At 43.2% G+C, this 25204-nt stretch overlaps 2 protein-coding genes across 4 annotated transcripts; one reads left to right on the top strand and one right to left on the bottom strand.

The window, feature by feature from the left end:
- Nucleotides 1–91: 91 nt before the first annotated feature.
- LOC306930206 (ras-related protein rab7-like) lies at nt 92–2937 on the top strand (the record flags this gene model as incomplete). The annotated part of the gene is made up of 4 exons (XM_079511041.1): nt 92–166; nt 944–1162; nt 1325–1450; nt 1542–2937. 4 exons carry the CDS (start codon nt 92–94, stop codon nt 1626–1628), a joined length of 507 nt encoding a protein of 168 aa, XP_079367167.1. The 3' UTR covers nt 1629–2937.
- LOC306930153 (host cell factor 1-like) lies at nt 2467–23707 on the bottom strand. 3 transcript variants are annotated; one of them, XM_079510928.1, is made up of 28 exons: nt 23569–23707; nt 22061–22260; nt 21349–21497; nt 18397–18557; nt 18074–18282; nt 16068–16152; nt 15830–15936; nt 15530–15709; nt 14840–15082; nt 14564–14703; nt 14272–14451; nt 13973–14194; nt 13649–13750; nt 13323–13530; nt 10458–10588; nt 9828–9966; nt 9527–9729; nt 8435–9287; nt 7285–7421; nt 6734–6862; nt 6402–6609; nt 5603–5923; nt 5336–5439; nt 5114–5248; nt 4833–5018; nt 4365–4662; nt 4048–4111; nt 2467–3930 (listed from the first exon to the last, which is right to left on the bottom strand). In XM_079510928.1, the coding sequence occupies exons 2-28, from the start codon at nt 22254–22256 to the stop codon at nt 3891–3893; spliced, it is 5130 nt and encodes a 1709-aa protein (XP_079367054.1). In that variant the 5' UTR covers nt 22257–22260; nt 23569–23707; the 3' UTR covers nt 2467–3890. The 3 variants fall into 3 exon arrangements, with proteins under 3 accessions (XP_079367054.1, XP_079367056.1, XP_079367055.1); XM_079510930.1 differs by having other exon boundaries at nt 5648–5923; XM_079510929.1 differs by having other exon boundaries at nt 14903–15082.
- Nucleotides 23708–25204: the final 1497 nt, after the last annotated feature.

The raw sequence follows: 25204 nt of genomic DNA, 5'->3' as shown, positions 1-25204 counted from the left end.
TGGGGTTGCCATGGCAATCAATTGGCTGAGGCAGAGGCTGGAAATTGCACAGGTGAGGGGATTTAGGCTGATTAGGCCCACTGGCAGAGCCATGTACCGATCCACCATTGGAACTGACTTTCTCCAAAAAGAAGTAAACATTGGAGGCACCACCATCATCCTGCAGGTGGGCTACTTCTACACGATTTTAAAACCTGTCTGTGATAGCCTGATAGGTGCAATGTTCTGTATCAGTATCATCAGTGTTGGGAGTATAGTTACACACAGGCGCGCGCGCGCGCGCACACACACACACGCGCGCGCGCGGACACGCACAACGGTCAAACGTAAACTGTGTATATATTTTGTGTTGTATTGTTCCACTACATTTCATAATGATATTTGCCACAGAACAACACAAAAACCTTGATTTTTTAGTTGTATTATGCCTTTTTTTAATAAAGTAAAGTAACTAGTAACTAGTTACTTTCATAATTTAGGAACTAGTAAAGTAACTAGTTACTTTAAAAAAAATAACTTGCCCAACACTGAGTATCATACACATCTATATATCTATACATATATCATCATATCAGTATCAAGAGTATCATAAGGGGTTAAATTAATTTCGCATGGAATGTGGAACGCCCTACGAACAGCCGTTAAGAAATGTCATGTTAATCCCTAGCCTCCTTCAAAACCGCAACTGCCTTTTCTGGTTTTATCCAAGTTTTTGTATTGACCTGTACCTTCCTTACCCATTCTGCAATCTGTTAAAAAAAGTTTAAATCATTCATTATATCAATCAAGAAAAGGTTGGGAACCGTTGGTTCCGTAGGAAAAGGAGGGGGCCAAGTACAGACCCCTGAGGGACCCTGGTCAATGAAGTCAACAGGTTGTATCAGGCACTATGACCCTTCAATGTGATTGTTGATACTACTTTGTCTCTCTGACGTTGACCTAGATTTGGGACACTGCAGGCACAGAAAGATTCCAGTCCCTGGGCACACCCCTTTATAGAGGATCCCACTGTTGTGTCCTAGTATTTGATGTTACGTCAAAGCTGTCTTTCTCTGCTCTGGACATGTGGAGGAAGGAATTCCTGATCCAGGGAGATCCCCCCGATGCAGCGAACTTCCCCTTCATTGTACTGGGGAATAAAACTGACCTGAACCACCGTGAGGTCTGTTCAAAATAGCCTACACAAAAGGTTTAGTTCTACCATAGCCTGATAGTTAGAGCCCCAATTCTTCTGTGTTCAAATTTCTTCATCGGTTATTAAATGACTTGCCGTGACTTGTGCCTTTTATGCACAACAGTTATACTTGAATGTTTCCTGTTGCAGGTGTCTCACAAGCAAGCACTGCAGTGGTGTGAAGAGATTGGTGCGCACTACTGTGAGGGGAGTGCCAAGCTAGATGACCATGTGGAGAACACATTCATTAAAGTGGCTCAGGCTGGTCTACAACAGGTAAGTCAGACCTGAACAGATGGATGACTCACAAACCCACTATGTTTAACATGTTTATTTTTGATGATAAAAGATACATTACTCCCTACAGTACAAAAAACACACGTTGGAAAATACAGGACATTTCCAGATAACCTGCAAACAGCCAAGGGAAACTCGCAACAACTGTGAGTGCTGAGACCAGCACCTGTCCCAGTGTGGGAAGAAAAGTTCTGAGACCTCGGCACAGCGGATGATGACCTATCTAACAAGGGTGCAAAAATAGTGACCCAGCAAAGGTACTGAGGAAGGAAAGGACACATTTGTATATCACATGGAGGAACAAACTCATTAAATGTTTTTTTGAGAACCTTCAGTTTATGGTCTAACTTAAGGCATCACTACTTAAATACACTGCTTTTGCATGCATGTCTAGTTTTGTTCAACAGACACACTGACACGCACAAAATTATGAATGCATATGAAGAGAATTTTCAGTATAGAAATAAATCAGGAGAAATCGCAAACAGAAGCCAAGGTGTGACACCTACAAGCCCAAGAAAGGGGGCGAAGCCTTGACTCTGTCCTATTGTAGCTGGCTGGCCATTACTATTATGACTGATCCTGTCCTTACTCATGTCCAATCTCAATGGTTCCCCCCCCGCCCCTGTACAAATTTGTAATGACCCTAGCAGTGATTCAGACTCATACAGTGAGTCAGTTTGACAGAAGCAAATTAGAACAATCAGGGAAACTGTATATATTTATATATATATATTTCTGTTTCTTTTATAAGTAAAGACACAAAAGGCAATCAAGAGATGACCAACATGTAAAAACAGTTTGTTACAGGTAATATAAAAGGCCAAGATGTTCTTTTTTTTTATTCTTGCTGTATGAAGGAACTAATTTACAAGTGAGTACACTCTGGCTATGTAAGCTTTCTTCCCAAGATACCCCCATTCAAAACATACAGGTACACACGTCACAGTTAGCTTGCACACCCATCTGTAAAATACAGAGCCGTGAAAAAAGAAAAAGAAATACAAATTTATTAAATGAATTCACATACATCTCATAATTCGATGTGGGAGTCTACCAATAGAATTTGTAATTTAAATAAAAAAGGGCGTAAAACCACATTCATGAATTAATAAAACGGGACAAATTTAGATGCATGGGGGTTGAGGGGGGGCCGTTAAAGAATTGAGAATTTCCTCATTGTACTCCTTAGATTTCCACGTTTGGCAAACGCTAAACAACAAAAGTATTGAGCAAGTTGTGGTAAACAAAGTAAAAGCTTTCCTCTCGCTACATCCACTTCAAAGTTCCCTTCTGTGCTAGAACATCTATGGTCCTAGCTGGAGCAAATACAAAAGGCTCTCTTTCACTCTTGTTAACGAGAAAATACAACCAACTGAACGAAGATTTAAAAGTAGGGTGGCTATCGCAACACAGCTGACCCCTCTTCCCACAACAAACTACAGGGATGAACGAGTTTTTAAAAAGTGTTTTTCGGTTTTTATACTTTTTAAAATGCACACTTAACATACACATACACAGAGGAGAAAAAAAAGCTTAAAAAATACAAAAATAAACTACACAAAGATCTGCATCATTGCTTGCTAATTTTTTGGGAAGATTTTGCAAGATATTTTTTGTGTGTGCTGCAAGTCTCAGTCCTAGCAAAGTCTGTCATTCGTTCTCTACAAATCTCTTCTTCCTGTGTCATTTCTTCTTTTGTCCACTTCATAGCATCGCCCAGCGGTCCTCATCTTGGGGGTAAAAAGCGCACAGTGATGACATACCAGGAGACTGGAAAACTCCAGTACAATGTCTGTACAGAATTGGGTTCTTGATCAAGCAAAAAAAATAAAAAGGAAAAAAATAAAGATGTCCTCCTTTCTTTGAGGACAAGTGCTTTGTTTTGTTTCCATACTGATTATTCCTCTCATCTAAGCTAATGCCACCACTGCTTTCAGCACTGTACATCCTCATGTAGTCTTTCTCTACAGCCCCCAAAAATACAAACACGCACACAAAAAAAGAAGTAACATTAAGCTCAGGCTGGCTCCCAGTTTGTGAAAGTTGTAAATGCTTCTCTACACTGCTCAACTACTGTAACTAGCGAAAAATAGATATTTAAAAAGATGGGAGGGAGGTGTGACTGAAAAGGCTATAATGTGCTTCTAAGATTGTGTTGTTCTAGAAATAGTTATGACCAACAGAAAGGGGAGGGGTTTATCTACAAAAAAAAAAACATCTCTCAGATTTGACTTTTCATCTTGGTTCCCCGCTGTCTCCATGGCTGGATGGATCTTAGTCAAGGTTGAGGATGAAGGATGAAATTAGGATGAGGATGAAGAGGATGATGGTCAGTCCTCCTGGTAAAAGGACAGCAAGTGGAAAAGGGGACAAGAGACTTGGAAAGGGATGTGGGGGTTGGGGGTTCTGGCCAACCTCACTGGTCCGTCCTTGCTTTCTTTAGACCAGTAGCCTTACTGCAGAGACAGGACAGAAACCAAATTAGGTTCAAATTATTAATCAGTGCCAACTTACATTTTTCAATGTGTGCCATTTAAATCAAAACTAATAAATAAAAATGAATAGGTACTTACGTATCAGGGGAGGTGCCTGGTCTTTTGGGGGCCGGTTTTACAGAGGCAGCATCTTTTCCAGACTCTGTAAAGCATAAAGATGAGTCCATAAACAATGTTCTAGTGATGATGCCTTTGTCACCAATGACCAATCCAGAAGTTACTTACAGTACATCATAGGATCTCCCTTTAAATCTAAGAAAATAACCCCTGTAGCAAACAAAGGCGGCTGAATAAAAATGTTAAGACAAACAACAAACTGTTAACACTAATGCTTTCAACGCGTACTTGACTCAACAGTATTATACGTCAAGTGCAATGTGAACAGGTGTCCTCACCTTGCAGCCATCGGACTTGGGTGGCTGGGCCATAGCCTTTTTCGTTGCGGGCAGCAATGCGGAAAATGATGGCTGGCTTGGTGGTGTAGTCAATGTGGGCATTGGAGAGACTGGAGGACTGCACCAGGCAGGAGGGGTTGGGCCCGCAGTACACACGCATAAAAGCCAGCTGGGCTGGTGTTGACGCCTTAGCCTCGGTAGTCTGGTTGCTCTGGATGGCCAGGTACACAGAGTACTCTATAATCTTTCCTGACGTCACAGAGGGCGGCTCCCAGGTCAGGTGGGCCCCATCTGGGCTCTGTGGAAAGTCAAGAAGCACTTTGTTGTCAATTAACACAAGGTACTTGAATTTTTTATTTGTTGCCTATTCCTGCTAGGATGCAAGACATCACACTATTAATCAGTCATGTTGTCACCATGATCAGTACAACTACATTGTCTTCCATTTTAATATTTAATGTTGCTCACCTTGCTGATTTTGATGGCGCAAGGTGCACCTGGGAAGCCTGGTAGACAAGTCTTAAAAGCTGAGATCTCAGAAAAGGACCCGCGACCGCACGCGTTGATGCCGGCAACGCGGAACTTGTAGGCTGTGCCAGGCTGTAGCTCCATTTTCTTCATTTGACCGTAGTCTGGTATGACACCAGTGTCATCCTATCATGTAAAGATTGGAGAGTGTTAAGTGATTCTCTTGACAAATCATGTTTCCATCTTCCAAGTATGAAAGGAACAATGTGCAATGCACTTACATCTCCGTGAGAGTCATCTGATGGCACATAGAAGTGCGTGACCACCATATTTGTCACCTTGACGATTCCAACGTCAAACCACTGGTTCTCTTTCTTCACAACTGGTTTCACTGGGGCTGGCTGAGGGGTTTGTTTCTATATATAAATAAAAAGGCAAGTTATTTACCTTCTTTCTCTTCAAATAAACCAGTCAGCAGAAGACAGATTAACTAGATGACTCACCCCTCCCTCGATGCCGTTGGCCACTTCTGCAAGAGCGGCTGCTGCTTGCAGTTTAGCTGGACTAGCCACCGATACAGATACAAATGTGCTTGATGGAGCTAGGGCTGTGTAGATAAGACAAGAGGAAGGAATCATTCAGAAAGCTGTATGATCAACAATGAAGTCACAACACGGTTACAGGTAAAAGTGAGGTGAAACTCTTATTCATGCTGGCCTTCACGAAAAAAGGAATATAAAATACACATAAAGTACTAGACAGAGCCTTACTCTGAGCTGTTGTACGGAAAATACCAGACAGAGGCAGAGCCTTACTCTGAGCAGGGGTACGGGGCAGCAGTGACGCCACAGCGCTGGTTACAGCCGCGGCCATCTCGTTGTGTCCATTGCTCTCCACAGAGGGATCATTCAGGCTGTCAGCGGGGGCGAGACCCTCTGTGGGCAAGCTTGCGTCGACGCTGGCTTGCTGGGCGGCAGCCTGAGCCTCCTGGAGCTGCTGTTGCTGCTGGACCAGCGCTGCTAGCTCCTGCTGGGTCAGTACGATAGGGATGCTTGTTGGCTGCTGGCTCTCCCCACTGGAATCACCTTCATCTGGAGATGCAGACAACATAAAACCTCTCAAGATCATGAAAGACAAACGATGAGTCATCTATGAAAAATGGCCCAATCCTTGGTGGGGTCATTATCTCCGCCCGACCAGGTCGAGATTTGTGCTCAGATTGCACTTTCCAAGATAGTATTATTTAGACCACAAAATGAACGTGACTTAAGGTAGTTAAGTACAAAATCATAAACGCTCTTCACCAAGTTATTTGAACCCAAATACTATACAACTTCGCATTAGTTCACATTCTTCACTTAATAAGTCAATCACATTTTCTGATTTCACCTTGACATAGTGGTCAACCTGTAAAGAGCACATTAAATGTGCAAATTAAGTATGAAACATTTACATGATGCATCATTAAAACAGATTTTATAATTAAATCTTTATTCAATTAACTTTCTATCCATCGATTAAATCAAGCACTGGATCAGCCGTTTCACCCGATCGGGAAAAAAAACGTACTCATGACGGCTTGTTGAGCTGCCTGGAGGACTGCCTGGATAGCCATGGCCTGGGCTTCTTCAGTGGCAGCTGCCTGAGCTGCTGCTTCTGCTGCTGCCGTTACAGCCAGCTCCTCATCCGACAGCCCTGTTACCATGATGGTGGCCCCTTGGCCCTCCGACATTAGCTCCGAGGGCAGGTTCAATGCAGTAGCAGCTGCCGCCTCTCCCTGGAACAGACACATTGACATTACAGTTCCAAGTCAGTTTTTTGTTTTGCTTTGAAAGTTAGATTCAAGACTCATGTTCACAAATAGCATTTTCTTTATAAATGGCTGTATAAAGTGTGTGCACCTCTGCTTGTGTCTCCATAGCCGTGGGTGCTTCTTCTGCAGATGCCACAGCGTCTGCCGACGTCTCGGCCTGCATGGGCTCTTCTGTGGTGCTTTCTGCAGTCACTCCCTCTGCAATTGATGAAATAGACTGGGGAGGGAAAAATGTAAATAAAAAAACAACTGAGGAATAGCAGCGTAAACCTCAAACTATATCGACAGATACTAGGATTACCGAACTTCAACTTTTGACGCATTTTTACTGCCCGTTCAAACAAAACTTTCCCTTCAGCCCAAAGACAGGAACCATATGGGTAGGAGGTCGAGTTTCTGTTGTTCTAGAAGGCTAAGAGCATCGTCACTAAATGCACACAAATCAGATTTCTGCAATGTGAAAGACTTTTCCTCATCTGTCAATTAACAATTTATCCAAAAGATAGGATTAGCATCAATATGATTGGCATTTAGAGTCAGATGCAATAAAATACTTTAAACCCCAAGACTTGATTTCTTTGGGTTGAACTGAACTGAGCATGGGTTTGGCTGTGGTATAAGGCCTCATGGCGTTCTTACAGGTACAGGCGTAGTCGACTTTGAAGACTGGGTGACAGTGGTGATGGCCTTGCCCGGAGCGTTTGTAGTTGGGCTGGTTCCTGCTGCAGTAGTCTCTGCACTGCTGGCACCGGCTGTTCCCTCTTCATTTTGTTGAGCTACAGAGATGAGAAATGAAATGCGTCAAATAGACAGCACTGTGACTTTAAGGTTCATAGAAGAGATCTCAGAGTTTGCTAGTGACTTCTTGCCTTTTCAAGCATGGGAAGTCTGCCACGTTATTTCAGTGGAGTGCAACGATATAGACAAGCATTTAAAATACCAGGAACTCAATAACAGTGATAGGTAAATGCTAACTTTTAGTTTAACCCCCTTACTGTTTTCTCCTAAATACTCTCAAAACACATATCGTCGCATTTTGCATCGTACACATCATGCTACTATGGCACCAGGGAGACTGACAATTCTCAAAGGCAGTGTAAATGACAGCCAACGAGAGATCTCAAAACATACTCAGTCTATAAAATAAAATCTGAAAGTCTAATTTCACTTCTGAAGAAAAGCAATTTTTTTTAATGTTTTTATCCCACGATTTTGCAACCCAGTGTCAATTATCTACATTACATTACATTACATTACAGTCATTTAGCAGACGCTTTTATCCAAAGCGACTTACAATAAGTCTGACCCATAAGTCTAACCCAAAGTCTAATGTAATCCTGGGCGCTACACATCCTCTGCCAACCTGGGGAGGCAGCGGACAAACCTCATGCTTCCTTCTATGCATGAGGAGTCCAAGCTGCTTCTTTTCACCTGACGGGGGGAGTTTCCCCGGCCGGACGTAGCGCGTGGAAGGAACACGTTATTCCGACCAGTTCCTTTCCCCTCCATCAGGCGCCCCGGCTGGCCAGGGGGAGGTAGTTTAGAGAACAGGATTACTGCATGTTTTTGTGAGGGTACCTACCCTAGGGGACACAGGGAGAACATGCAAACTCCACACAGAAAGGCCCTTTCGCCAACCCCGCCTCAGGTATGGGCACTGATGACACGGAGGAGGGAACACGTCCCCAGCGGGAATTGAACCCAGGACCTTCTAGCTGTGAGGCAACAGCACTACCGACTGTGCCACCGTGCCCCAGAACATAGTTAATTTGACAGTCACATGCTGTACCTGTGCCCTCGCCCGTCTCCATATTGCAGGTAGCGGTGGTGGCTGTGTTGGTGGTTCCTGTCTCGTGGGTTTCACAGGGAATGTTGGAGCAGACCGCTCTCTTTTCCATTCCTGTCTCTGTGCTGGTGGTCTGGTCGCTTCCCATGCTGGAGGTGGATGTGGATGCGGTGTTGGTAGTTCCCGTATTCCCATTGGTCTCGCAATGCTGGTTGGGTTGCCCACTCTGCGTGGTGTCCGTCTGGCCAGCGGGACCCATGTTGGATGCAGACTGGGTAGAAGTGTTGGTGGTGCCTGTCACATGGGTCTCACATGGGGGGTTGGAGCACACCTGCTGCTGCTCCCCACCCATGTTGGCAGAGGCTGTGGTGGCTGTATTGGTTGTCCCGGTTTCGTGTGTCTCACATGGGGGGTTGGAGCACACCTGCTGCGCCCCACCCATGTTGGCAGAGGCCGTGGTGGCTGTATTGGTTGTCCCGGTTTCGTGAGTCTCACAGGGTGGGTTGGAGCACACCTGCTGTACTCTGCCCATGTTGGCAGAGGCTGTGGTGGCCGTGTTGGTTGTCCCGGTTTCATGAGTCTCGCAGGGTGGGTTGGAGCACACCTGCTGTGGTACGGTACCCATGTTGGCGGAAGCCGTGGTGGCCGTGTTGGTGGTTCCCGTCTCGTGGGTTTCGCAGGGCGGGTTGGAGCACACCAGGGTGACGGTCCCAGAGCCCTCACCAGAGCCTCCGGCCTCTGTGGAGCTGGGCTGCTCAGAGGTGGGCGAGGCCAGAATGGAGACAGGTAGGTCCTGTACTGGCTGGGCCTCAACGCCACTGGGAGTGGTGATAAGAGTCACCTGTGTGGGCTGGTTCTGTGAGGAAAGAAGGCAGGAACAATGCAACGGTTATATACATCAGTTTCACTACAAGGAATATCACTACACAAGTTTCACTACAAGGAATATCACTTTAACACATGAATGGCGCAATTGTTTTGGTTCTGTGCCTTACTCAATAGCACTTAGCAGGCACTGTAGATGCAGTACCAACAACCCCTCCAATCACCAGTTTATAGCTGAAATGCACCCTTCCTGAGGGTGCAAGTTGTTACCTGCACAGACGAGGGAAGTGCAGAGGTTGTGTTTGTCACTGAGACAGTGATGGCAGTGGGGTTGATGACCTGGCGGGACAAGGTGGCGATGGTGCCCAGTGTTGTGATAGGGGTGGCCAGAGAAGCATTTGCACTGGCCACACTTCCACCTGCCAGGCTAGTGGAGACTGTACCAGTGACTGTCCCCAGAGTGGTGGAGACACCTAGATGATGATTTTACAGATGGTATTAGTATGGACAAGCCAGAACACATGGTTTATCACAATCACCAAATCACAAATTGCAAGAATTTCCTTCTTACCTTTGACAACTAGGGTAGTGACCGTGGGCTTAACAGCAGATACCGACACTGGTGTGACAAGTCGCATTCCACCCACTGTGCTCATGGGCACAGTGCGCAGGATGGTACCCGGCTGACCATGAGCACCTTTCAAAACCACCTAGGGACACCCAAGAAAACTTTAGTGCCAGAACAATGAGGGGGTAGGAAGTAGAACGGTTGAACCTGCAGCTTAACTTTTTAACTGTCAATGAAATATTCAATCAATCAAAACAATAACATAATATCTGTTGGCATAAATCAAAGCTGTTGATGTCACCAATAAACGTATCCAAATGCTAAATGGTGCATTTACAGTGCCTTTCTCCAAAGCGCTTAACAATGTGCAATTGTGCATTACATTCATTCACACACAGACTGCTTGCTACCTTGTAGCTAGACTATGCTACAAGAAATGTCCAGTGATTTTTTGCACAACATATTTACAAGTAGGTCAAAAATAAATAAAGTAAAAAATAAATAAAGGAAATCTACAATTTACACTAGTTCTACTTCCACAACCAGGGTCCTAAACTACTCAAAAAGACATATCTATAATATTTGAAAAGACTGGAGGTTGCGGTTTTCTGGGTATTGTGAGATTTTGCATACCTGAGTCAGTCCCTGCTGGCCAGTGCCAAATTTTGGCATGGTGGTGATGATTTTGCCCGGTGATCCAGACGTCATCATCTTTGTGGTGAGGATTGTGATGGGCGTCCTTGTCCCTGCAGAGCTTGTTATACCTGGACGGAGATAACCCATTAAAATGAATGGTTGAATGCAATATTGTTATCACCACCCATCTACAGTATTGCTCAAAGCACCAATACTGTACTAGTGACTTGTATTGCAGGACTTTATTGGAAATTGCTGTACAAGGTGGGACAATTAACTTAAAGTTTAGGCGATTCATATACCAACATATCATAATGAAAATGTCTGATATGAACTTTTTAATCTCATTTCAGTAGAGCGTTGCCTTAACAATTTGTTCAGGTCAAGGCAAGCAATCATTTTGAACTTTTAAAGCTGCAGTAAACATTTATGCCCTTTAGCAAGCACTAAGTATGTCTTAACTGGATAGATTTAGTCAAGACAGGGTCTAAGTTACAGTGGCCTCCCTGTTAAATCTTTAGCTATTTGATGTACTAGACCTGTACTTGCCCGTTGGCCACCGGCCTACTTGAGAGCGATGCAACTTGGGAACCTAATAATACCCGCTGTCAACTTGTCGTTTTAACTATCTGTCTGTGTCCCACATGGAGATCTCTGTATTTGTCTGTCTACCTGTGTGTGAAGAGCGCAAACTGACTGTGAAAAGTGGAGTGGTTAAGTAATCAATTTGCAGGTGTGGGGTTGCCATGGCAATCAATTGGCTGAGGCAGAGGCTGGAAATTGCACAGGCGAGGGGATTTAGGCTGATTAGGCCCACTGGCAGAGCCTGACCAGAGCCTTTTGTGTCTGCTAGCCCGTCTCCGGACCCCCCGGGTTGAGCTCCTTTGGACCCCAACCCATAGGGTCCGGTATCACCAAAGCAAAGCTACATGATAATTCTCAAACGCACAATGACACCGTTGCGTTTGATTTTGCTGCGCTGTTCGTGTGTGATGCTGAATATTCTGTGATATTCCAAAAGAAGCATATATCTGCTATAGGAGCCAACGGAAACATCAATGAAACTTTCCTTTGGCGCAGAAGCCGTTAAGTATTTTTAATCTTTGTCAGACCGTTTAGGCAGCTCTGAAATTCTCTCTTTCGTCCTTCCTTGTTGACATCCCATTGTACCGCCTCCAGCATCGGGGTTGGCTAGCTGCGCCTCCCTACGCGCCTCGTAGGCGCAGCTAGCCAACCGAGATGTCAACAAGGAAGGACCGAAGAGAGAATTTCAGAGCTGCCAAAATAGTCAAGCAAAGTTTAAAAACACTTAATGGCTTCTGCGCCAAAGGAAAGTTTCATTGATGTTTCCGTTGGCTCCTATAGCAGATATATGCTTCTTTTGGAATATGTCAGCATCACACACGAACAGCGCAGCAAAATCAAACGCAACGGTGTCATTGTGCGTTTGAGAATTATCATGTAGCTTTGCTTTGGTGATACCGGACCCTATGGGTTGGGGTCCAAAGGAGCTCAACCCGGGGGGTCCGGAGACGGGCTACCAGCCTGCCTGTGTCTGAACTAACAGTGCAAACAGACTGTGAAAAGTGGAGTGGTTAAGTAATCAATTTGCAGGTGTGGGGTTGTCATCATGGCAATCAATTGGCTGAGGCTGGAAATTGCACAGGTGAGGGGACTAATAGGCCTATCTCACAGCATTTCCCAGCCCCCTTTTTACGCCCCCTTTTAGAGCTAGTGGTGTTATTTTTTTTCCGGTCCATAGTCCATGTTAAAAGAGGTATTTTCACAAGCCACAAACTACCGTTTTGTAAAGGTAAGGTTTATTCTACTTATTTGAGTTGTTATACCATTGTGTTTTCTTCATATTATTATCGGTCTTTGACATTTTAACATTAGGAAATGTACTTAGATTCTCCAGAGAAAAAAAGTGTAAATGCATTATGTTAAATGAATCTACCGGAAGTGGGCGTGGAAAGCGGGCTGTGAGATAGGCCTAAAAAGATTGCCTGCCGGCGGATTACGGTCTGGAGAGGCTCAATTGTACGCCCATTTCCTACACCAGAGAACTGGTGTGGCTTTGGTACATTGACGTTCAATGCTTGAGACCTTTGACTGACAGTAGCTCTAACCAATTGCGTCAAAGAGAAAATGTTTGAACCCGCCCCCCCGGGAAACAAGATCCATACACAGCATCTCCAAACTCAAATACCACACGACAGTGTGATTTAAGTCTGGCTTATTAGCCAGGCTACACTGGCAGAGCCTAACCAGAGTCTTTTGTGGTGGTTCTGAACCGTTGATCTGACCGACTCGATACCGGGCACTGCACTCCCTGCGGGGGTGTGGAACGCGTGTCGAAGTTGAAGTCGGTGGGGCAAACGGTTCTCGAGTTACGTGCATTACAACAGTACACACACACACACACACACACACACGCAGAGACGTGGTGCATTTATAGTAGGATATTGCCATGTGTGTAGTTTGTGGCAATGTCAACTAGTTAGTTTCTGGCGACAATCTCCATGGAAATAGCTATATTTATTGCTTACCTACTTTGTGTGTAACTAAGACTCATATTTAATATACATAAACCACAATACAACTTCTCAACTCTTCATTTTTTGCATGTGGTGGAGCTGTCAAAAAGTAGAGCTGATAGATGTATACAGCAGCAGACTGCGGTGCTGATACTTTTGGGGGTCATCAGTTCGTCTCTACATACAATGGTATCAAACATATTGCTTATTTCTTGTTTAAGGATCATTTATCATCTTGTCATTACATTTTCTGCAGCATTTGTTCCCCTTCATATTAAACTAGAGTTATTATGGTTTCTCAGTGATGTACAAGGGGTGCCCAAACCTGTGGCTCCCTGCTGGGACATAATGGCCGACATGGGGATGGTCTTTATGATGGTGGTGCCCTGCTTGGTGGTGGGAGACATGCCACTAATGTTGAGGATGGTGGGCTTGTGTCCTCCTGCTTGGGAGGTGGTGATGATGGTGGTGGGCTTGCCATCAGCAGAGGTAACCAGCTTCAGGATGGTGCCAGCTGGGAGTTGACCCTTGGACTATGGAGAGAGGTGAAGGTTAGGACCGCCAATCAAATAAAAGCTGCCTTTTGCCTGTCTCAGGAGCTTTTTAAAAAGCTACCTCCCGTTTTTAACCACACTCATGCAGATAGCTGACCTGTATGAGCTGTGCGAGAGGGTTAGTGGAAGCCTGGCCTGTGATAGCTGTCTGCACTGGCTTGGTTTGTACCACAGACATCATCTTGCCAAGGTTGGAGATCTGCCGACATAGGAGAGAGACTCAAGTTCATGAGCCACCAGAAAACATTGAGGAGCACTGAACTACAACAGGAAATGTCGGTCCACATTTACTTTATTTCTCCACACACACTTCTGTAAAAGCACTTCCAAAGACCCCTGCATGCATTTGAGCGCCTCTCAGTGTAAATTAAATGTACAGACAGTGCCTCAACAACATTCCCTCTAAATTGTGTTCCCTTACCAGTGTTCCACCGCCGCCCATGGTGAGAGGGCTCTTGACCAAAGTGATGGTCTTGGTGACTCCTCCCACCACAGTGGTTACCACCTGGGCCTGTTGGGCCACTGTCACTGTACCGGACTTGTGCACAGTGATGATGGGCCTGTTGGTAGTGGTGGGAGAGGATATGGCTGTCCCAACCTGGGCTGCAGCCGACTTCAGCATTCGCGTGGCCGGGTTACTCACCTAGAAACAGTGTTGGTTTGTTAGACAATTTAGATAACGGCCAAATAATTATTTATTTAAAACTTAGATATTCGTACCATGAGTGGAGAGGCCATTTTGACTGTGGTTGTGCCGGGAGAAACGGCTACAGTTTTGAGAATGGTGGCACCCACAGGAACGTTGAGCACAGTGCCTGCTGCCGGTGGGATCTTCTGCGTGGCGGCTGCTGCTGCAGCCAAAGCTGCCATGCCACTCATCTGAGGGCTACTACCAATGGGCTGAACAGAAAAATAGCTCCCAATTAATTTACACACATCACTTAAGTTTGCATATGAATCGTTATGTGCCATTTCCAGATTCATAACAGGGGTCATGCTCTGTTGTTCATACCGATCCAGTCTGAGCAGGCACCACCATACGAACACCTGGAGGAAGTGATGTCACAGTGACAGGGGATTTCCCAGCCAGGTTGGGGCGGACAGTGACAATAGAGGTACCAGAGGCAGCCTGAGGTGCAACCTTTAAGATAGCTACAAAAACAAGAAACCAGCTTGTGAGACATGCAATGCAGACCCCCAAGAGGAAAACAATAGGTAGACAGGATAACCCATGCAGTGTATACCCATCATCTTTGTAAGTGCAAATGAGTGAACCCTGGTAAAGTACCCGTTTGTGGAAGGGTCTGAGCTGCGGGTGCTACTGCGGCAGGGGCTGGGCTCTTAGGCGCACCTGTAGGTAGCGACGGGGCGGCGCTCAAGGCTGGCGAGGTTGCGGCTGTAGCTGCTGGGATGTCATATTTTTGGAGCTGCAGCAGGTAGGTGTCTGCAGTGGAGACTGCGCCCCAGCTCACCTCCAGAGAACTGGTGTTGGCACGGACTAATTGCACCCTTGCAGGGGCATGTGGCCGCTCTGGAGAGATGAACATAAAATGAAGCAGTGTGTGATGAGGAGTTTGAATCTCTACTTGAAAATCAATACGTTACCCCTTAAAATAACTATTTTCACTCTTTGTAGATAAACAATACATTAACCTTCATTGTAGCATGTCTTGATTAAAGAAAACATATATGGTCTAATGATTCTTTATTACAAAAGTTGTGATCAGTGAGGAGTAGTCATGGTGATGACTATGATTAGCCATACAATAATTTACGACAACTGCGTAGGCTAACTGATTAAAATATACAGGAATTAAGATCAGTGCATAAGTGGAATAGTGACATTAGAATGAAATAAAATATAATCTTACACATATTAATCAATCACAATTGGGATCAAGTGTGAGTAGCAACATGGCAACACAAGCAAGTAACTTATTGGCGAAGTGACTCGCCGCAGAGTAAGAACACCACCCACCGGTTTCCAGGTACCAGAGATCCTTACAGCAGACTTGGTTGTTCCATGCTTTGCGATAACCATCACGGCCGCTCCAGACGTAGAGTCTGGAGTTGATGGAGACAGAGCAATGACCAGCACGAGCCCTGGGGATGTTATCCTCCAGAGTGTCCATCAGCACCGTCTCCCAAAACATTGAATCTATAAAAATGTAAAACCCAAGACACACTATTAATAATTCAATATATATTATTTTTGAATGACAATGTTAAAATGTGGTCCAGGAGTAGTACATCAAAATAAAATTCATTAAAAACACACCAAGGTTTAGGCAGGCAAGAGTGTTTGTGCACTTCCACTCCTTCTCGTGTGTGGCCACCTTCACGTCATCCATGACTAGAGGAACCCATCCTCCGAAAACATACATCCTGCAAAGTGGCAGATTGAAAACACTGTTAATCATCTTCTCACAACAACAGCATGGAAAACAAATGCAATGACAGAAAATCTAAATCAAATGTTCAGCAATCAAATGTTTCGGTTTCATCAGTCCTCTCACTTGTTTGTGATAGTAGTAGCAGAGTGAAGACTCCTGGGTAATGGTGCAGTACCATTTACTGTGGGTTTACTCCAAGACAGAGTATCTGGGGAAGTAGGAGGAAATGGATCATCTGAAACGACTCATGTAATCTGATACATTTTTGTTTATGCTTTATTTAACCCATTTAGGCCTGACGTCGAATTTTTAAAAAATGTCTTCAATATCCTGACAGTTTTCTGAAAAACCTTGTGTCTGCATCAGTGGTGCTCAATATTTCATGTCAAGGACCCCCAAAAATCATATGTAATATGCCTCCGCCCCCCATTTGAAAATATGTTGTTCCAGGGACCTCCCCAGAAGCAAATATTTGAGTTAAAATGTTCACTCTGTAATAATATATATTCAAAGATTTGAGGCACATTTTCACGTTTTTTCAAAAATAGCAGACATACAAGTTCATAGCGCGGCACTTGGTGCCGCGCTATGAGCTTGTAGATCTGCTATTTTTCAATAGCTAAAGTATAACATAATGCTTTAAAACACCAAATGGGGTTCCCGTCCAAAATGGGTTAAACAAAGAAATCACATATCATTGTCATCAGGTGGAAACTTTGTTTATCTCCAAAACTGTTAATTTTCAGAAAATGGAAAAAAATAACTAGTGTTCTAATAGATCCAATCCAGTGTAGTTATTTGGTTACAAGCTCGTTAATACTTTATTGGTTCAATATTTATAAAAAAAAACACAGACTTAACCACTTTCACTGGATACTTTTTCCTAATAACCAAAGTACATACAGTAGCGACGCAACACGTCTGAGCTTGCAGATCAGCTATTATTTCTATCTTTGTGACACCGTATGACAAATGTAAGTAGCCTTGGAAACCAATTGTTTCTGTAGCATGAGGCGGCTTGATGTACAAGTAAGTACATCCCCTAGACATGATGTACAAGACAAGTACATCCCCTGGATATGTCGCAAGGACCAAGTAGGGAGGCATTGAGTCGCATGTTGTAGTCTTTGGTATAACCCTGACAGGGCATTGAACCCCGACCTCCCAATCTCATTTTTGGAAAAAAAATTAAAATAAATAGTTGCAATATGGATCACCTGCCATTTTGATCAAAATGCACGAAAACTTCTACACATGAACTTTGGACCTATACGGACATGGGAAAGTATAGTATAAAACACAGACTTAACCACTTTCACTGGATACTTTTTCCTAATAACCAAAGTACATACAGTAGCGACGCAACACGTCTGAGCTTGCAGATCAGCTATTATTTCTATCTTTGTGACACCGTATGACAAATGTAAGTAGCCTTGGAAACCAATTGTTTCTGTAGCATGAGGCGGCTTGATGTACAAGTAAGTACATCCCCTAGACATGATGTACAAGACAAGTACATCCCCTGGATATGTCGCAAGGACCAAGTAGGGAGGCATTGAGTCGCATGTTGTAGTCTTTGGTATAACCCTGACAGGGCATTGAACCCCGACCTCCCAATCTCATTTTTGGGGAAAAAAAAAAAAAAATAGTTGCAATATGGAGAGATACAAACATTAAGACATACCCATGTCCTAAAATAAATTTAAAGAACAAACTTCGAAACTGTTAAAGGGGCATTCCACTCATTTCAACATTTTACTATGTCATTAATATACCTTAGAGCTGTAATAAAAAAGTCCCCCCATTCTGTGTTTCCTAGAACTAGAGGTCTGAAAAAAACCATTAACATGGTGAAACACATCTTGATGACATCATCAAGATGTGTTTCACCATGTTAATGATTTTTTCCATAATTACAGTTCTAGGAAACACAGAATGGGGGGACTTTTTTATTATTTCCACACAACAGCTCTAAGGTATATTAATGACATAGTAAAATGTTGAAAATGGGTGGTTCTCCCCTTTAATAAGACGTCTGTAAAAGACAATCGTGATACGTGCTCTCTGACTAAAAGCTGCAGCATACTTCTTGGAGAAACAAAGCTCAGTGTGGTCATACTCAAACTTACCAATGTCAAGTGTCCACAGATCTCCAAGGCGACAGCCACTCATTCCTCCATAGATAATGAGGCGAGATTTCCTGCTGGTCTTTTCTGTGTACACCACAGCAGTGTGGCTCTCACGTGGAGGAGGCAGGACTCCATATGTGATTGGTATGTCCCATCCCACCACACTGGAGCCAGGACGAAGCTCCAGAGTGTACAGATCATTCAGGTATCTAAGAAGCAAAACCAGACACAAGTCAGTCTCAGTCATACTCAATTTGCATCTCCGTACCTACATTAACAGCATGTCCCCCCAATCCCCATCAATGACACAGAAACAATTGTACCTGGGAATGTTGTTTTTGGGGTCTTCACTGTCATTGGCAAGTCCACCAAACAGGTAGCATTTGTTTCCCACAAGAGAAAAACTGTGGCCAAGACGAGGACATGGTGGGGGCCCATTTTTGGGGCTCTTTGCTTTCAATTTTTTCCATTCCCATCTGCTGGCCTATAAAACACATTCAATTAAAAGAAAAAATGTCATGCAAGGGTCTAGTACGTTCCATATAACTTACAGTTAACACAACTATGTTCTGTTAAAATCATAGTTAGAATGCTGAAATTATATAATTATTATTAAAGGACCTAGCAGTCCTGAAAGGACTTGGTCCTTTTTTGGAATTGCTATTTCTTTTCTTCCACCAAAAATAGCAGTTCTGGCTGAACCGTGCGAAATTTGGAGATATGGTAGAGGGCCATGCCAAACGGTGAGGATGCGAAGCCCACAACCATTGGCCAAAGGGTGGCGCTATATTGAAAATGCAAACTTTGACCAGGCATAGCTCATGAACCGTTTGACCGTCGGCAATGAAACCTCGACACACATATGCGTCTCCTCATGCCGAATAAGTTCTGTGCTGTTACTTTTGACCTCTGACCTCTAGATCACCTGCCATTTTGATCAAAATGCACGAAAACTTCTACACATGAACTTTGGACCTATACGGACATGGGAAAGTATAGTATGTTTTTTTAAGTGAAAAAATGAAGGTTTTATGAGCCAATGAAAATTGCCGTTTTGTGAAATTTTGTCTTTACTTTGTTCTGTTGTAGTGCCTGTGGCTTTGCTGACCTCTGCTGGTCTAAAGTGCCTCACCTGTCAATCATCTGAGAGTTCTGGCTACCACACCCTTAGTCAGCTGTTCTTGATTAGTTGCAGGCTATATAAGTGGACCTGTGGCCAGCAGCTCATTGTCTCCCAAACACCCAAACTGAACAGTTGTGTTCCCTTTTTGTTGCCGTTATTAGTTAAGTTTCAGATGGGCTGGTCTTATCCATCAGTCCCTGTTTTGCAATGCAGGATTTTGTAATATCTTTATAAACTTTTGATCTGACTTTGTGTCCTTTTATGTTAGCCCTTGGTTGAGCCAAGTTTAAAGGGCTGTAACAATGCTAGAAACTGATTTGTTTAGTGAGAAACATGTATAAAGAATCAGGTTCTTTACTCATGAATTGATAGATTATTTGATGTTGTACAACACTGATTTTGAAACAAAGACTGATTTGGACAATTGGCCTTTCAGTTCAGGTTTTGTGTGTCCTGAAAGGATTCCCTTGCATGGATGGTTCTGGTACCGGATGGTACCCAGACCTGGCGAGCCGACCCGGAACTCTGAACCCCCCCTTCACCCACAAATGTGGTAATCTGGTTCTCCAAATTGGAGAAAGAGACTGCTTTCCCTGAACTGAATTCTCTTTATTCAGACCGCAGCCATCTTGCCAGCAAGGTGATACCCAGGTGACACTTCCCATAGACAGCCCATTCATCCAAACAGAAAAGTCCTCTAATTATATTAAACAACATCAAAATCACCAACATTGCAGCTGTAGGGAAAGCTTGAATTATCCTCTTTCAATCTGTAAAGTGTTTGTTTCATAAAAATCCACCGTAGACATTTTATGAGCTACTTCCTGTCAATAAATTCCTTGCAGATTTTTTTCTAAGTGCTGGAGTTTGGAAGTGCTCGTTGACAATCACTCAACGGCCGATGCGTACCACCTGTTTTGTATGTGCACATAATGCAGGAAGCAGCAGGAGGTTGCTTTACTGATAACAAGCGCTTCCATACTGATACTTAAAAAATAATCATCTGCAAGGAATTTCTTGACGGGAAGTAGCTCATAAAATGTCTGGATTTTTATTAAGCAAAACTTTCAGATTGAAAGAGGATAATTCAACCTTTCCGTACAGCTGCAATGTTGGTGATTTTGACTGTTTAATATAATTAGCGAGGACTTTTCTGTTTGGATGAATGGGCTCCCTATGGGAAGTGTCACCTAGGTATCACCTTGCTGGCAAGATGGCAGCCGTGTGAATATCATCAATAGGAACTGAACTGGGACTTTTCAAGTCAACAACTTAAAGTGGGCCCCATTTGTTTGTTTTTCATGATTGTTCAAAGCTGTTTATTTTCTCTGAAGTTTAATAATAATTTTTCAGTTAACCTTAATCCCTGTTTCAGACTCATTTCATTGGTTTTCACTCATTGAGCTCATCCGAATCTGGTATATTTTCTGGTTTATACGCAGTCAATTCATAAATCTTTATACCCACCTTTAGTTATCCTTGTGCAACTTGCTACAAAAACAGTAGCCCCTGATTACCCAAAGATTTCCAAATCTGGCATTTATATAAGCACTAACACAACTATGCATTAATGCAACGTAACAAAAGCTTTTTCAAAAGTGTAAACTTCAACAGTGTTTATTAGCAATGAGGCACAGACCATTCACCAAAAACCTACAATAGGAAAAAAGGGAGCTTTATCCTTAGTTTACAAAAACCACACCACCATATTGTGCAAAAGGACATGCACACATGTGGTTAAAAATGTCATATTGCAAGGTATATATTATATATGTCCTTTTCAGTTCTATCTTAGATGTCAACTGCAGTATCATCTGAAATAGACAAAGATGACTACAAGCTTGTAATGTTAAATGTGTCCACTTAAGCTATTAAAAAAAATATATATATATATATCAGGTGCTGCACTGCACTAGATAGAACAGGAAAGCATGAAATGCTGCACAACTCAACCACACCCATGTGCAGTGTGAACAGAGTGAGAGGGGCATTACACACAGACTGCAATATCACCAGTGCACAATATATTAAACAAACATTTTGGTTGTAGAGACTGTCCATTCATTGAGGAAGTGTTATAATATGAACTGTTTAACATTTCAGAAATAAACTATTCAACTTTACAATTAAGACAGGTAAACAAATTAATTACCTGTAGTTCATAGAGGTCGTTGCTGTATTTTCCATACTCCACCATACCACCAAACACCAACAACCTTGTGCCATCACAAACAAAGCCATATGCAGCACAACCAGGGGGAATATCACCTCGAACCGCAGGGATAAACCACTGGTTTGTTGCTGGAGAATGAAAACAAATACAAACAATGACAAACTGAATGATGCCACTATAGGACTATGCATTTTATTGCATTTCAATTTTCAGCTTGCTTAATAGCTTTATACAACGAGCCCAACAGCTAAAGCCATACTTCTGAGTTCTGAATAGATTTCATTAGATTGACCCAATTAAACAGTATAGCACCAACATAAATCATAAATATTTGGTTAGAAACAAGCTATTGGGTTAGCAATAACCTTCACAAAAAAATTGAACAATTCATCTTTCATTTGATACATTTGTGAAATAGAGTACATGCACTGTACTTCGATGAGACGTTCATCCATTTTATTTTAGCCCGCCATTTTTAAAGTGTATAATAACATGTGTCCACTAGATGGCGGCAAGTATAAAGAAGACAGTTTAGCTGGCCTTTTGGGTCCTCTTCTGCCCATACCACGGATGTATACAAAAACAAAGCCACCCATCATTTATTTTATACGAGAAACATACAATTTACACAGTGACAGTTGGAATGCTGTCTATACTCCTTGACAAGTTGAGGATATAACGGCGATCTCACCTGTGTTATAAACGTGTAATTCATCGACAATTCCTTCGTTCCCCCCTCCAAAGACAACCATAAGTTCCTTTATAGCCACAGCTCTGTGTCCGTGTCTGGGCCGAGGGACCGGGCCGGACCAACCGAGGACCCGCTTCCACCGCGGGGTCAGAACAGAACCTGTGGTCCCAGACACAGTGGAACCAGGAGTAGACATGTCTCTGCGAGACGGGAAACATGGAAATAGAAAGACCGCTGGGGTTTAATTTAAGTAAACAACAATGATGTTGAAGACAAGTTAAACTTTTCTCTCCAGTCCACAATTAAATTTACCATCGAGACTGGGAGGCCATTGTGTGCAATTTAAAGGTAAAGCACAATACATGATAACCTAACCACAAACCAGGAAAAAACAACAAAACATTCAGGATTTGTTATCCAGAACCTCGGCTTGTGCCGATCATGTAAGCAGTGCTTTAAAATGATTATTTACACAATGATTTTGGATGTATTGTCACCCACATTGTTATTAATTATCAAACAAAACTGATTGCATGAGAGGCCGCAGGTCAGCTTTAAGCGGCTTGTTCTTTTACATGCTTAATTGAAAAAGAACGGATCTACAAGCCGTCAACGCGTAGCGATGCGCCGCGCTCGCAAGCCTGTAGATCCGTTGTTTTGGGCTGGCGACACCGTCGTATGGCGAGTCATAAATCCATTGAATCCAATCCATGGAAGCCGCCATCTTGCAACCAAACAAACCACCGCTAGTGCCAAGCCGAAAAATGGCGGAAGCGATTGAAAAAGACAAATAAATGTCAGCTCCACTAAAGACAACACCGCCAACAGCCACACAGTCAACTCTTACAGGTCATCGTCTACGTCCACGTATCAATAAACTGAACACAAGCACGACCAGGGGGCTGCATTCGTTCATTACAGTCGTTTACAGGAGACTGCTATTTTCATTTTCATGCCTCTCTGGGAGTCGCCATATTGTAGCTAGCTAGCACTGTATTTATTTCTCGTACTTTCAGCAGTTCAGTACGACCCACACACCGGTTTCAGATCATTCCACACAGGTCTGCACGGGAGCCCAAACACACGTATCGATCCTTGTCGAAAGCGGTAATAACAGTTGGAGAAATGCGTGTTTTTGTACCAACACTGCGCTAGCACTGCTAGCTGGTATTCGGTCAAGGCAATTAGCCCATGCTAACAACGTTAGCATCTGTCAAACCGTCGCCAGAGTTTACAATTAAATGCAACGGGATTAGTCTGCATCTATGCATGCACTGTATACCTGATATAAACCTGGCTGCAGCACGGAGTGCACAACGTAGCTAGATGGAGATCTAACACACAATTAACATGTTATTGTGTTTCATGCCGTCTCTGGAAGCAGCCATCTTTTCGAGTCGACAATCGGCCCTCGTCTAAACTCCCACAAGAAAAAATGGCCGGGCGGTTTGCCACAACAAAACACAGCAACTCCAACGCACGCATGGTAATATCAACGTCACACTTACTCAGTTCGATATAGTGACTGCAAAAAGATGCGTAGGGGGTCTTATCTCGAAACAATATTCCAAATTCATCCGATTTGTGAAGAAGTATCCCCTCTCATGCCTGCCTGCCTGTGGGAATGGAGATACCATTGGATGCGCCCGTGACGTCATGTAGCGGAAACGCTTTCGACTCACGGGGGTCCTTGAACCGCAAAACCTCGCCGTTGTCACGTTGGGCTATTTTATATACATATTTCATTTAGAAGCATACTGTTATACTTAATCGCGAAATCTAATATAAGAGGTTAGTTCCATACTAATCTTCCCAGAATAACGACAGATTGCTTTTTTGTTTGAATTTTGAAATTGCTCAATGTTGTTGCGTGATAATACGTCATTTTTTTTCGAGTGACGCCGAGTGACGCTGGTCAATGGTCATTCGTCACGACTATGGCCCCTGAAACTACGATTGTGATTGTTTATGACGTAGCTGACGCATCCTTGCTATCTTGGTTCTAGATGCCTGCCTGGAAGCTGCCATCTTCTTGACAACCAGAGGCGGAGGAAAATGGCAGAGACTCGGCGTCGCCCCACAGTAAACATGGCGACAAACATAGAACCGCAAACCACCACGGCCATTATTATAGTTTTAGTTTTTCTTGTATATTTACATTTATAACCATGTAACCTATTAAATGAATGTTTAAATATGAAGAAGCAGAGCCATACTAAAAGTTGAATAATATTTCAACAAGTTGTTTCAGCAATACATTGTCCCTTTCTAAATATTTTCAGTTTATAGATTTCAAATAAAAACGACCCACTCCCTATAATAAGTGCGCCCCCTAACGGATCTATTGAATTATATACAGTATAGAAAAATCAATTACAGTGTAATTACCATGTAGCCTAACTATTACATGGTTGGTATGTACATGCAGATATTGCTACAAACCAAAAGTTAGTTATAAATTAGGTGAAGTTTCTGGTAATGGAAGTTGTCTTTTTGATATAAAGTTTTGATTGATTGATTGATTGAAGTATGTATTAACAGTTTGCAGAATTACAGTACATTTCAAGCACAACTCAATACAAAAACTGTTAACCGTGGACCACACCATAAAGCATTACACTTGTTTACAATAGGGTCGTACACTTCTTCTATAGGCTATTTAGTCAATACTTACTAAACTTTTAGATAGTAACTGCGGCTTTCCCTATAAATAGAGTTAGAACGCAGCATTTTTAGTTGAGTCAATTACTTGTGCGAAATTCTATTTATTGCCCAGTTATATCTAGTGCCCACTTCGTTTTAGTGCTCAGTTCGCCTGTGCCCACTTCGTTTTGGTGCCTGGTTCTCTCCAGTGCACACTCCGTTATAGTGCCCAGTTATCTCCAGAGCCAACTTAGTTTTAATAGTTATCCTGTATCCGGGAACTTACAGTGCATTTGGCTGATTTGCTGCAGCCAAATATGCATTCTACCTTCTGGTTGTTGCTATGCTTGTATAAATGTGCCACTATCTACAACCAAATCATTATGTCATCATGAACCGACAGGTTGGTAGGTACCAACACGGAGGTGGCAATGTGATATTTACTACATTGCTCAAAAGTTGTGTGTTTATATGTTATGAGTTTAATATCGGGAAGGAATT

Source organism: Electrona antarctica, assembly GCF_951216825.1.
Source record: "Electrona antarctica genome assembly, chromosome: 9".
NCBI lineage: Eukaryota > Metazoa > Chordata > Actinopteri > Myctophiformes > Myctophidae > Electrona > Electrona antarctica.
Note: the sequence above shows the minus strand (reverse complement) of the source record. Positions and strands in the feature narration are given on the sequence as shown.